General features: G+C 38.3%; 1 protein-coding gene across 2 annotated transcripts; it reads right to left on the bottom strand.

The window, feature by feature from the left end:
- Positions 1-4,772: 4,772 nt before the first annotated feature.
- On the bottom strand, positions 4,773-13,281 carry zpax2 (zona pellucida protein AX 2). 2 transcript variants are annotated; one of them, XM_077219545.1, is made up of 21 exons: positions 13,144-13,281; positions 13,017-13,069; positions 12,849-12,941; positions 12,642-12,766; positions 12,330-12,470; positions 11,159-11,212; positions 10,448-10,615; positions 10,275-10,371; positions 9,968-10,185; positions 8,917-9,067; positions 8,574-8,782; positions 8,381-8,498; positions 7,710-7,912; positions 7,410-7,524; positions 7,164-7,333; positions 6,991-7,079; positions 6,320-6,450; positions 5,736-5,925; positions 5,500-5,662; positions 5,245-5,356; positions 4,773-5,176 (listed from the first exon to the last, which is right to left on the bottom strand). In XM_077219545.1, the coding sequence occupies exons 1-21, from the start codon at positions 13,161-13,163 to the stop codon at positions 5,106-5,108; spliced, it is 2,691 nt and encodes an 896-aa protein (XP_077075660.1). In that variant the 5' UTR covers positions 13,164-13,281; the 3' UTR covers positions 4,773-5,105. The 2 variants fall into 2 exon arrangements, with proteins under 2 accessions (XP_077075660.1, XP_077075661.1); XM_077219546.1 differs by lacking the exons at positions 12,330-12,470; positions 12,642-12,766; positions 12,849-12,941; positions 13,017-13,069; positions 13,144-13,281 and adding an exon at positions 11,340-11,409.
- Between the last annotated feature and the right edge of the window lie 574 nt (positions 13,282-13,855).

The raw sequence follows: 13,855 nt of genomic DNA, 5'->3' as shown, positions 1-13,855 counted from the left end.
TTATACCGTAGGCCTAGAACTCATACAACTTATACAGCAGCTGTAGCCTATATTTCTATGTCATCGCTGTCGAAGAGTAATTACCTGATGAACTGGATTTACTTATTGTAGAGCTAATGAAAGTTATCATGGGCATTGTAATATTTGAAGCAGATGTCATGTCAGTAGACCGGGAAGATTTTAAAATGAGCGGTTCATTCATAAATCCATAACATAGACTTGTATGCATTGTGTACAGTAATAAAAGACAGTTTGTTTACATGTAGTAACAGTTCTATTTAGAACCGTATCGTCATGAAAAACCCTTTAGGCTATATGCTGAAATGGTTCTTTGTGTTGGAGATTAGGGTTCTTTATTCAAATAAAGAATAAAGTTTTTCTTTTTGTTTTTAGAATCTGTAACTGTCAAACCCTCATCACTGATTTTCTGGAGCTCAGCTACAACTACACAGACTGTCAACACAATCTCAACAGGTAAATGATATCTTTCTAATAATGTCTATAAATTATAACTGTTGTAACAATCATTTCCTAATAATCATGTCTTTTTCTCTTTTTAGATTAACAGAACATGTAAGCGTGCAGCAAGTCTGTTCAGTTAAGGATAGGCCTACTCATCTTCTATTCTCCACAAAGTAAGTAACAGAGATATGGAATTTATAATCCAAATTGTTTGATTTTTTTTTTAATTATGCCTTTATGCCTAAACAGTAGGAGTGTAACGAATCATTCGTTTTCTCAATGCATCGATCCTATGCGATCTTGAAAAATGTATTTTGATTCGTGAATCGTTTATTTCGGTCAATATTCGATTTAAAATGCTAAGAATCGAATAATTTGCGATTCTATTGCGATTCAGTGCTTCAAAATATATAAAATGACTATGCCCGAATTAATGAGGCGTTGTGCGGCGTCATTTCGCATCCTCACAGCTCTCCTTCACAGATACTCGCTGCACTCTTTACCATCTTTCACTGGATTTCGCTCGCGCTCGGTCCCATAGCTCTTATTATCTACAGATTTTTGAGCAGTCCATGTTTGAGCTCTCCTCAGGACAGCCACTGATGTTCACATGAGCAGATGACAGCTCTCTATCGAGAAAGCAAGTCTTGAGTCGAACCGCTCAAGCCATTGATAAAGCTGCCATGTCATTGCGCGGGCACTGCTGAAACAACGCGTTTGTTGTGTGGAAACGTCGCCGTTATTTTCTTTAAGATAAGATACTGAAGTTTTACGGAAATGGGTCATACCCGTCCTGAGCAGTTGAAGTAAAACCCCACTTATTCAAGGGTGCGCATTTATTACATGGAACGAGCAAACGCATAGGTGTCTAAAATGCATATGCTTCCGATGAATCATGAACGATGAATGAAATTTAACTTAATGTCGTTAAACTGAATGTACGAAGGAAACTGCTGAACTACAATATTAATTACACTGAAATAAGAGCGCGTGGTTTAATCAATCAGACGCGCATTAAAGGCAGGGTATAATTCCCTAAAAATACTTTTTTCCAAATTTGTTTAAACTGTCTTTATATATCAATGCATAATTAAAATGTAAGTAGCCTAATCTGGAAAAGAAATTAGAAAAATCGAGTGTCTGTAGTCCTCTCAGGACTGCAATAAACACAGCTCATTATTCCATTAACTCCCACCCCCTCCCTTCTCGTCTCCTTCCAAAGTCACGCCCCAAAAACACATGAACGCGCGATCCCGGCCGTTCGCTCAGTAGGGATGGGCGATACCACTTATTTTGTTTCCGATACGATACCGATACTTTCAAGGCCAGTATCGCTGATATCGATACCGATACCAATACTTCTAAACTGAACTTTTAAATTTGAAAAATTCTTAAATTATTGAATTAAAATGGGTAATGATACCGACTAAAGATTATATGCTAAAGGCATTTTAACATTCAATATGCCTTAATTGGAATTTATTAGATTATATTTTTATTTACACGTGGTTACAATGTTTACTTGTAGTGGTATCCATGGAAATCTACAAAATATTATAGGCCTAGTTGAACTATGATCACTTTAATGATAATTTTCACAAGGGACTGCCAGTGATCGGCTGTTGCACCCATAAAATGCAACCTTTTTAAAATTAGTTACAAAATAGAACTATGAACTTTTAACATACAAAAAATAATTTATTTGCACAAACTATGTAGGCTACAATTTAAATTAGTTTATTGTGAAATAGCTCAAACATATGTTTTTCTGTCTTCTGTTAAGCATTGTTCTGGGCTGCGTTTCCCAAAGCATCAAAGGTTTCTTGTGATACTTGTGGGAAACGCAGCCCTGTTTGAACGCATTGTCGGCAGTGTGTGAACACTCTCTGTGATTGATTGCTTCTGACTTGCCGCATTTGCGTGTGTTCAGTTAAGCAGGAAAATAGTTATTTACTAACAATTATTTACTAAACAGGTTATTCAACCAATTCAATGAATATTGTACGCGGGTCTTCACCGCCGTGGCCGCCCGAGGGGTAAACTGTTTGCATTGAAGCCTCCTGACTCAGCCTTCTCCTTCAACCCTCACACACCGTGACAGTTTCTTTATGGAAGCTTATATTAAAAGGGTTTTATTTAACACCAAAAAGGGTTCTGCTATTGTTACAAGCTGAAGAACCGTAATTTGGTAGGCTACTGTTTAGAACCATTTTTCTTATACCAAAAAAGAAAGTTGTAGGCTAGCTTACAGTTATAAATAAAATCATATACCCTAACACAAGTCCATGAACACATAACTTAAACAAAAACTATTCATGCGGATTTTCCTCCAGTGCGAGTGAACTTAAAGGTTAACTTACAAAAAAAAATTTAACAAACATTTCCTATGTAGGTCGATGAGGACCAGAAACTGTTTACCAAAATTCTTTAAAATATCTCCTTTTGTGTTCAACAGAAGAAAGAAATTCATACAAGTTTGGAACAACTTGAGGGTGTGTAAATGACAGATTTTTCATTTTTGGGTGAACCATCCCTTTAAGAACCGATCAGTCTGATTCATAAATGAACCAGTTCAACCAATTAATTGCAATCTGATGTGAACAAATGACATAATTTGGGTGAAATAATCGTTTAAAAACACAACCAATTCATTCTCTGTCGACCTCTGTGGGCTGGGAAACAAAAATATAGGCTACTTACATCATGACAGAAAACTAAAAGCATAATCTCTTATAGAGGCCGACTGAATGGTTGTGCAAGCGGGGGGAAATCTTACATAACCCTACTGTAAATATGTATGTTTTTCACTACTGGCTAAATATGCCTACTGTAAATATGTATGTTTTTCTCTACTGGCTAATTTACATTATGCCTACTGTAAATATGTATGTTTTACGCTACTGTATGTTGACCTATCTGTTTCCTGGCAGCAGTATGTTATGCTTATCTTGGAAACATAGCTCTCACGCACAGTTCATTCTCCTCTTCCAAATTTGGACACAAAGCTGTGCAGTGCACACATTGTTAATGCCATCTAGTGGAGACAGTACAATCGCTCAGTGAGTTATTATACACAAGGCCAGTGTTTATGTTGTCCACAATAAACACCTCTGATATGTGAGTAGTGACGCAGCAGAAGCTAATGTAAAGTTAACCAGTTCTATGCAATCACACTGGTGACTGAACGTTACGTTCTTATAAAAAAAAATTATGATGGATTTGTATAGGCTACTTTTTGTATAGCCAATTGTAAGATTGAAATGCTGGATCTGGGACAAAGTTAAAACAAATAAAATAAAGGCAGAAAATATAAATACATAAAAGTTGAAAAGCAGCAACCTGTTCTAATAATCTGTTAATGAAACATCCAGCAGATAAAAAAAAAAAAAAAAACATTCACACTGTCTGCAAATAATTGATATTTTTTAAATTTCATGAAATCAAAGCATCCCACTAAACACTGGACGTCGGATAGACGTGCAGATCATGTCTATATTGGGTCCATCGGTCCATAACAAATTTTGGACATCTATTCAACGTCCAAACTAGGTCCAATATTTAGACGTCGAACCATGACCTAACTTAGACGAATCTATACCACTCATGCAGATAGTTGTCAGAAAATGCCAACAGGTCTGCCCTCTCCCTGAAAGTACGTTCTCTTTTAAATGCCCTGCGTATGATTATATCTCCTCCATCCACCACCTCATCAATGAAAGGACACACTATGACTATACGTCCGTCAGATATGGGTTGAGCTCCCTATTTATAGACATTTCCTTGATTAATTACAAAAATCACACCAACTAAACAAATGCAACTTTACTTCTTTACATTTTTTACTCATTGAAGTTAGAATCTATTACATTATTAAAGTGCTTTTCCTTTCATTTTTGGACTGATAGTGGTTAAATGAAATAAAATGGTTGCAGAGAGTCAGAGGTATAATCACATTCCCAGCGGGCCAGTGTTAATGGTATTCTGGTAAAGCACCAACTCGGGCTTAGCCTGACAGTTAGCCTGCCCTGGACCAGGTTAGTTTCCCATCATAAGTTGCCAGAGTAATTGAGTTTGAACTATTTTAAGTTTGCTTTATGAAACAGAATCCACTGACAATAAGTCTGACTAACCAAAATAAGCCTGTCTTGTATTCCAATCTTGTTTTATGCAACAACCCTCAGGCCACATTTGAATTATTCTAGTTTGGCCAATATTTCCCCAATTACTGTGGTTTTGAACTTTTAGTCTACAGTGGCTGCTTTTTTCTTCAAAACAAGTCTTAATCAAATAAATGATAAAATAACACTTGATTGGGTTAAAATGGTTTATTCAACTTGACCCCATCTTGTGGACAAAGCATTTACAGTACCTCAAGGAATTGCAATGTGAGTGCCAGTAATTTGTCCTTGCAAAAATGCCTGACACTTTATGTGAGAAATTAAGTTTGACAGGGCAGATATGCGATTCATCACAGAACATGTCCAAAGGTTCCCAGCATCATCTGCATCAGCTACATGATAACTTTGAGTTCAATGTTGCACCAAGCGGTGTAAAAAAAACAGGAGTCTCCTTGTGCTGATGCCTTCAGAAGTATTAAAGTGCATTTCCAGAGATAAATTGGAAAACTAAATGCGCTTACATGTTCATATCAACAGAATGGGACCAGTAGACACATGCTGCAGGGCTTCCTCTGAAAAGCTTGAACTTCTGCGAACTGTGGAAGAGTGTGAACGGTCAGAAATGAGACACTGTACTTTAACTTGATTGAATTTAGACCATTACCCCGATTTGAGCTGCTCCCAATCTGATTCTGAGTCGCCATGCACTGTTTGTAACACCGTCCATCAGCAGTGTTTTCAGCATGACAAATGACAACGTCACAGTGGACAAATACCTATTTTGAACATAAATTAACTGTTACAGCGTTATCAGTTTAATCCACATTTACTAGAAATATATTTAAAAAAAAATGCAGAAAATAGACTTTAGAAAACCATTTGTATTTTTAATGCAAATTCTGAAAACTTTTCATCTTACCCGTCTGGCCACAGTGGCATCCTCACTTTCAGAACTCCCATCATCCTCTCTTAAAGTAAGTGCTTTAACCTCAAATCTCTTGAAGTGATCTGGGATGTCCACTCTGTCATCTTCACTTACAGGATGGATGATGGTCTGTTCAGGGCCTTTAGGATTCGGACATCTGATTAGAGATGAAGAATTAGAGCCCTCATCAAGACGAAAATGTTCTAACACACACAATGCTTCAAACATACCCATCAACAATTAAATCCCATTTAGGTTGGGATTCTCTGTCCTTGGTGAGTGTTGCCCAACAGTTTTCCAGGCCTACTGCTACCCTGGAGTCCCTGGAGTGATCCATACCCACCTCAAAATACAAAGGCTGTTTCAGAAACTTTAAAACAGGGTAGTCGCCATCATGATAGAACAGTCGGTAGACCATATCTTGGAGGGGGGGAAAAACACCAGTAATATAATTTTAGTCAACATGAAATCAAATTGGATCCCATTTACTTTAAATGCATTTCTGGTCTTATAGTGAAGTACCCATAATTGCATGTTATTCCAAAGAAGAAAAAAAAGTCAGTCATTTTCAATCAAAAATGTAATAACTTGCCATTTAGGAATTGTATCTGCAAAATGGCACGCTGTCTGGTTCTGTTTTGTTTCATAACATTCACTTAAGATCCAATCAATTCCCAACGGATACAATGAAGTACCATTCTTCAATCTCATTTATTACAATTTTACCTTTAAAATGTGTTAAAACGAATGCCAAAATATAATGGATTCAACTTTAAATGGAACCACTAGTAAAATAATGGAGTAGTTTACATACCATGAGAGAGCCTCAAGCTAACAGTGAGTTCACCCTTCCCAACATCAGCCTCTGGCTCTTTAAAGTGTGAAACAGCATGAAAGATCATACTTTGGGTGGAGTTTGTGCTATAAATGCAGGACACGTAGATCCTGTTTGAGATGAGCAGTTTCAGGAGAAAAGGTAACACTATTAACATTTAAGTGATTGTTGTACTTCATATTGCTCTGTATAAGTATAAGCCGATACTTTAATATAGCAAAAAACTTAGTTTAAGGTTACAAATGTTCATAAACATCTACCAAATGCTTGATATGCCCACTAAATGTTAAGTGAATTTCCTAATTCTGCATTGATAAATGAAATAAGTGACCTAGTATTGTATACAAAATATTGCTTCAGTCACTGATAATGCAGCGCATTTTTATTTTAGTGGACACCAACCATTTTGTGGATTAGGTTTATCATATTAAAATTTTTTTTTTGCCAAATAGTTGATTTATTCTGTTTAAACAACCTTGCTTGTTTTAATGGGCAAAGCTTACTGAGGCATAAACTATAAAACTTTCACTGAGAAAAAAAAAAAACCTAATAAAATCATGTAGTTTCTCTATTCTTTTTAAAGGCCCTACATAAATTAATCAAATGAACTGAAATAAAATAAATAAATTAAAATGACTAAAGCTCAGGACCTAAATTCTGTCTCGGGATGAAATTCGGAGGCCTGAAGATCTTTCTTCCAGGTGACTTCATTCTCATATTTCATGGTGTCCCCGACAAACTAAACAAGTAAAAGAGTTGGTAAATAATTTGGGTCGCATAACAGAAGGAGTGTGAAAGCTTGACATGAGTACCCTCATCGTACCGTTCGTGTGGTTCCACAAGAGGTGACATCAAAGCGAAAAAAAGCAAAGTGGTCTTCATTGTAGTAGGGTTTGCAGGCTGGGTCTCTTAGAGAGAGTTCACCGGGAAGCAGACGTGGTACAGATTCCAATTTGGGAATCACCACACTAATCGTTCCATTAGAAAAACACTCTAGCACAACAAAGAAACTAAATCGTAAAATAGCAACAAGACATCATTAGAAAAGTAATGTCAAATATGAACCAACCTGACATTTTTACAAAAAAGGGGCAGGCAAGGGAGAAATCTTTGACATGCAGGTTATTCAAGGTATCGTAAAGTTCCACATCAATTCTTCCCAAGACTCCGGTCAACTGAACAGACTTGAAAAATAGAAGGTATAAAGTCAGTCAGCAAAGGGTTAAAAGCTACATGAGGCTTTAGTCAAATAGATTGAGTTGTCAATATTTGGATGAATATTTTAAATACAGGTTTACCACTCATGACTAGTAAACTGTGCTATGGAAACACTAAATCACCAGTGCAACGCAAGAAATCTGAAGAATACCTCTAAAGCCACAAGTGGTGTTAGGAACGGCACAATAATGAAGAAATGGGTTTCATTTGAATGGTGTTCATACTGCTGTATTACTTCATCACTCAGCTCCACCTCTCCCAGTTTGATCTGTAATTGGGATCTTGGGGTGCTTCCATATTTGACATGAATGTTGAAGATATCCTCATTGCATCTTCCCCCTGCAGTTGGAGGGACTGCAGAAGAAAAAGGACACCAAGTTAAATATCAGCACAAAGCTCATCTATGCACAATTCTGCTCTTAGTGATCTGCCTTCCTGCAGTTCAAATACAAAAGTATCCACTATCATTCTCAATGGCAAGTGAATCAAAGAACATGATCTTACTGCCGTTTTTGCTCATGACCACTCCGTTCTTGACAATTTACTTTGAGCCTAATCACCTGAGCCATAAGTGCCAAGTGGACAACAACTCTTGAGCTGCAGGAAAATGATAGTCTGCGTCTGACCATGCTGCTGAAAACTCAAGGCACACAGTGGATTGTTTCCAGTGAAGGGATTTTAGACTATCCATTCATAAGGCATTATTATATACACTACCTGGATTGTGCTAACCAGCCAAACCTTCCCCCCTTGGCACAAAGTGAGATCCCCAGGAGCACTCCTCTCGTAGCCAATATAGAAAAGTTCTTACAAAGGTCTTACCAATGTCACTTAAAGAAGCTTCTAGTACTGTGGAGTGTGAAAATGATGCCTGTTCAGGTAAGATGATGAAACCAAAGACAAGAGGAAGAAAGTAGGTTCTTCTATCAGGGCGAAGAATCTGCATTACAGATGAAACATGTTAAGACAGGGCAAATAAAACAACAGCTTCATAAACAAGAAGTGAATCGCACACCTTTTCTTGAACATAAGGTTGAGAGAAGGGAACCTGGAGAGAAAAGGCTTTGGTGTCATTGGGGAAGCTTTGCTCTTGCAGGCCAATGCCTTTAATAATGACCTCAGAGACAGTGAGCAATTCCGAGCCAAAGGTGATATTCAACAGCACCACATCAGGTAGAAAGTAACCCAGCAATGCTTCAAACACCTTCTGCTTGGGTTGAGTTTCTGATCACATAACAAAAAAAAAAAAAAAAAAAAATTTTTTTTTATATATATATATATATATAGATTCTATATATATAGAGATAGAGAGAGAGAATATACACAATAAGCCGTTCTGCCCTAATTTCAACACTCACTGTCTGTGATTTGGGGGGGCCATGGTGTCAAAGGGGTGGTGATGGGGAATAAGACCTTATATGTGGTCTTATCCTGACCCTCCATCCACATAAGCTCAAGCATGGGTTCTATGGTGTAACTTATATGGTACTGGTTCTCAACAGCATGACTCTTATTTAAAAGAAAAAAAAAAAAGGGGTGTTACTCATATTCAAGTTAAGCCTAGTTCACACTACATGATTTTAAGCCCGATTTGCAAATCGTTGAGCTCGCGGACAGGTCAAGGTTTTATCACGTGCAAATCACTGGGGATTAGCGGACGATGAACGCTCGCCAATCTGTTAGTATGAAAGAGCCAACAACGCATCAAAGACACTCGCAGACGCCTCACGGACGCGTCGCCGAGCCTAGAAAAATATCTAGCATGCTAGATATCAAGAGCTGTCGCACGACTCAACCTCACTGATGTCATGAACAACAGCCAATCAGAGCAAGGCATGGGTTGAGGTCACCGGGTAAATACGCAGGTAAATACACGATTTTTGCCGTCAGCCAAACATAAACATGCACATCTCCGATATAAACATGCTGTACTCACCTCCAACTCTCTCTGTAGCACAGACAATCCCTGCTGTTCGCGTATGCGGATCCACTCGGCCATACTCTTATTTTTTCTTTTTTTTTGAGTTTTTTTCTCAGAGCAAATCATCGCGCAAATAGTTTGCAGCACTAGTTTCTGTCTGACGTCCATATTCGCGGCCGTGTTTGTGTTCTTCGGCGCGCGTGCGGTTTCGCCTCATTTCTGGTTCGCCTGGTTTTTCGTGACAAAACGTGGTTTGTAGACAAGATAGAATCGTTGGGTGACAGAGTTGTTGTGAACTCGTGTAGTGCGTTACCTCCTGTTGCGGATCAATCACGTTGTGTCGTGTGGTGTGAACAGCTCAACAACTTGAACACTCCTGATTTCACAGAGAGCAAGTCATGTAGTGTGAGCCCGACGTTTTAAAATCATGTAGTGTGAACTAGGCATTAGACGCATTAAGGAAATCTTAAGTTTGTAGAAAACCCAACCTTGTAGTATCCACCAGGAGCCCCAATAGGAATCTCAACAACTACATGGGACTCTGTGAAGATCATGCCGTAGTTACGGCTACTCATCTCTTCAGATGTGAGCCTTCTACCATCAATGCCCATGTGCACCTCCAGGATTTCAACTTCTGAGGACATCAAAGGAGTTAAGTGCAGAGGAAACCGCCAAGAAATCATCTGACCCACAACAGAAGCTCCATCTGAAGTTAAATCATAGTACAGGACTTCAGGACTACACAGTCATGGGACACCAAAGAGGCAAAATAAGTGTGCGAGAATGAGGTCTCACTGGTTGGACAGGCAGCTGTCGACTCCACAATAGCCATCATCCAGCGATCTCTGAATAGGACCACTGATTTGAACACAATCATGTCAACATCATCAACCTGACAAGGAAAAATACTTCAGGCACTGTAGGGAAATTAATGCATTATATCCACTGGCATATGAAACATTTCTTACATTTTGGAAAAAGTTTTCAGCCATGTTGTATGGGCTTCGCATGACCAGCCGTGTTGGAGAACTGTGAACATTGTAGCCCATCCCTTGGAGGGTCTCTCTATCAAAAGCCTTCTCTCCAGGGGTGTAGAGTAAGATTTTCCAGAGTTGCAAGTTAGGTATAACTGTGGGCTGTTACAATAGGACAAATGTAAGAATCTGTATCAAACATAATTATGAAGAAAATTTGAAGTTATATTAGAACCACTCAACATTTTGATGAAAAAATAAACCATGTGAGTGGTGCTTGCACACGTAAAACTCGCAACCAAAAGGCTATGGCAGTTGCCAGGACGTTGCTATGCGGTTACCAAAGTATTTTTAGTGCATCGTTATGCAGTTGCTAGGAAGTTGCCCCCCCCCCCATATCTATGGTATTTTATTACCCATTAGGACTCCTTCAATGCTAGCCTATAGCGGTGTCTATAATAGCATACAGAGTTGGTACCAAATTTGATAAATTTCATGATAAAAAAGGTATATTCAATATAGTATGAATGCAATCTAGATATCTGCCATTTTTGGCATGGTTTACAATGTCCTTAAAAACATGCAATTGCAGACATCATTAATGCGGTGTAAGTGGTTTTCAGTTCACACCATTTGTACTCAAAGTATGAACAATTGTTAGTGTTGTTACTGAGGCACTACTAAAAATAAATAAAGGGTACATACCCCCCCTTTCACTGGTGTTTCCTTGAATTCTGGTATTGCAATCCTTACGGATACCTGACAGAACATAAACAGGCATGCACAGGCTGTGGTAGCAATAACACTGATATTCCATTGGCACATTAGAACATTCACTGTTCAAGATTCTCTAATGGTTTAAAAATAAAGAGCAGTTACTGATTACATTGAGTTGCAGCAGTAGCAAACTTGGCCTAGTTGAAGCCTGTTGCATGAAGCTAGTTGAACAAACTCTGGGTTTCAGAGTAGGTTTAGAGTTGACAAATCAGACATGGTTTAGATCAAGTTCAGCAGGCTCACAACGCTCTGTATAAACATTGTCAACTCAGGGTTTGACCCAGAGTTTGTGATTAACTCGATTAACTTGAACCGTGTTCACCTGAAAGTGTGACACATGCAGCAAACCGCCAATCAGACGGAACATGGGATTTGTCTCTAAAAGTTTTAGGGTACGTTAACATGACAACAATGTACTAAAAATGGAAAAAAGTTTTTCTTTTGGGTTTTTTTGCACACAGATGACAATTGTCAAAATGATCCCAGTTCACACAAAGCAGTGAAAACGACCAAAGACGCTGTATTATTCTTGCCAGGCTAGTAGTTGGCAATGCTACTTTGTAAAGAAACACTATGCACCTATAATAGACTGAACGCAATACGAATGTGCATTATGTGACCATTTTTACAAATGTGCGTTTTTGTAGTTTACACAGAGACAATAGCAGCATCGTTCTCAAAAACATTTTACTTTGAATCCCATTTGCGTTTTTCGGCCATTGTAAAAGAAAGGCAAAAACACACAAAAAAGTTGAAAACCGTGTCATGTAAACAGCCCCTTAATTTGTAGTGTGAGATGCAGGGGGATTGACTTTATTGCATCTGATATGTGTCACTTTGCTCACAGCTGATTGGTCCAGTTTTGGTTTGCGTGTAGCACGTTGCCATGGCCCTGAACACAGCTAAAAACCAATCCACCTTCTTGAGCCAACACGCAAGTACGGTGATCCACCTCAAATTAAGCAGCTATCAATCCTATAAACTATCCAGCTGCCATTGGTCAAACTTCATACATACAGACAATATGTAATGTCTAAAATGTCCATATTTGAGCCGAAATGATAAATTATTTGCTAGATAAGAAAATGAAGTTACTTGCCTCCATGGAGTTTGTCTCACACAAAATCTCACGTGAAACCACAGTGTGACTGCAGGACTTGGACGCTTCAAGGACTTTCACAGATAGCATGGGGAATTCATACAGTTTAACCTGTATGGCTACTTTAAATTCCTGGTCTCCCTACAAAAATGAAAAATAAATAAACCTGGTTGGGTCTATACATTTTTTTTTCTTGAACAGCAATTCTATGGTGGAAATGCACCAACCTTCCTCCTTCATATTTCTATGATAAACATTAGTTCCAGGACTAGAGCTGGTTAAAGGAATGCTTAAATTATAAAAGACACAAACCTGTTTCTCTGCAAAACAACTCTTTAGGGAAGCTGACACTATCGTATTCCCCCAAGGATCCAATTTCTGTGTGTAGCCACACTGAGCCGCCAGGTGAGGTGTGAGAAAGACTGTCTGTGCATTATCTGAAATGCCCAGAGAAGCTCTGAATTGTTTCCTGGAGGTATTAAACTCATTGGCACAAGAACAAAGGGATAAACAACTTACTGACTGCATAAACCTCTAAAGGACTTCCTTCACTCAGAGAACTAGGGAGAGTAAACTGCACCCTATTTCCAAGACACTCCGCTTGTATTCCACCTGCAAGAATAGTCCATTAAGTAATGAATTACATGACTTTACACACACACAGTTTAAATGGTTAGCATGGCTTACCTGCAGAGGTATCTGCATCAATGCTTATTATATTGACTATAAGCCATAAAGCCCTAAAAGCATTATAAATAAATTAACACATCTCTTGATGAATTCAAACACACTTATTTGCATAGCCGGAACATACCCTATTTCGAAGCATCCCATTCTTTGAAATCTTTGTTAATGTTTTTTTACAAACCATCAACTGTGTTTTCTACACAAACGAGTGACTTCACCGGAAGGTGATTAAGAACGGTGTCTCGAGCGCGTTTCGTCTGATTGCACAGTATTGCGCGCAGGTGAGGAACTCAAACACCTCTCACAGAACTCTCCGCCCAAAGGTGTGAACCTGGATTTGATGGTTAACGGGTAAACTGTTGGCTCTTTGTACCCATAGTGATCATGTATTATTAACTGAACGTTTTTTTTTGACTTGTGCCCTTTTTAAGACGTCAGTGCGGAAAGGCACACATGATTTGATGCCGCGTGGGTAGGTGATCTTAAGTTGATTTTTTTTTTCAGTCGCGATAAGCATCGTCTCTTTTGCCATTGTCTTTTTATTTTGATGTCTTACTCTAGGTATGACTCATAGTGAGCACTGCGTCTAGATGTCAAGTTTAACCGTTAAAGGTTTTATCAGGACTGTTTCTCAGTAACTAAATGCTTTTGAATTATAAATGCTTGGATTCTCTAGCAGTATTATTAATTATTTTTTTATGTTTCAAACATCTTGGAAGCCAAAATACCAGTATCGTAATTTTTTTTTTTTTTTGCTATAGCTGTTGGTATGTGAACGCGATACAAGAGTCAATTAATTAGGCAACTGTTTTCTCAGGACATAGTTATTTTCTGTTTTT

This window comes from Siphateles boraxobius, unplaced genomic scaffold (genome assembly GCF_051911475.1).
Source record: "Siphateles boraxobius isolate OS27281-9 unplaced genomic scaffold, OSU_SipBor_1 8, whole genome shotgun sequence".
Taxonomy (NCBI): Eukaryota; Metazoa; Chordata; class Actinopteri; order Cypriniformes; family Leuciscidae; genus Siphateles; species Siphateles boraxobius.
Note: the sequence above shows the minus strand (reverse complement) of the source record. Positions and strands in the feature narration are given on the sequence as shown.

Excerpts from the sequence above, each read along its gene's own strand:
- zpax2 (XM_077219545.1), bottom strand. The coding sequence starts at position 13,163 with ATGGGATGCTTCGAAATAGG. Across the intron at positions 11,213-12,329 it reads GTGAGACAAACTCCATGGAG|GTATCCGTAAGGATTGCAAT; the intron begins GCAAGTAACTTC and ends ATGTTCTGTCAG. Across the intron at positions 6,451-6,990 it reads CATCCCGAGACAGAATTTAG|GATCTACGTGTCCTGCATTT; the intron begins GTCCTGAGCTTT and ends CATCTCAAACAG.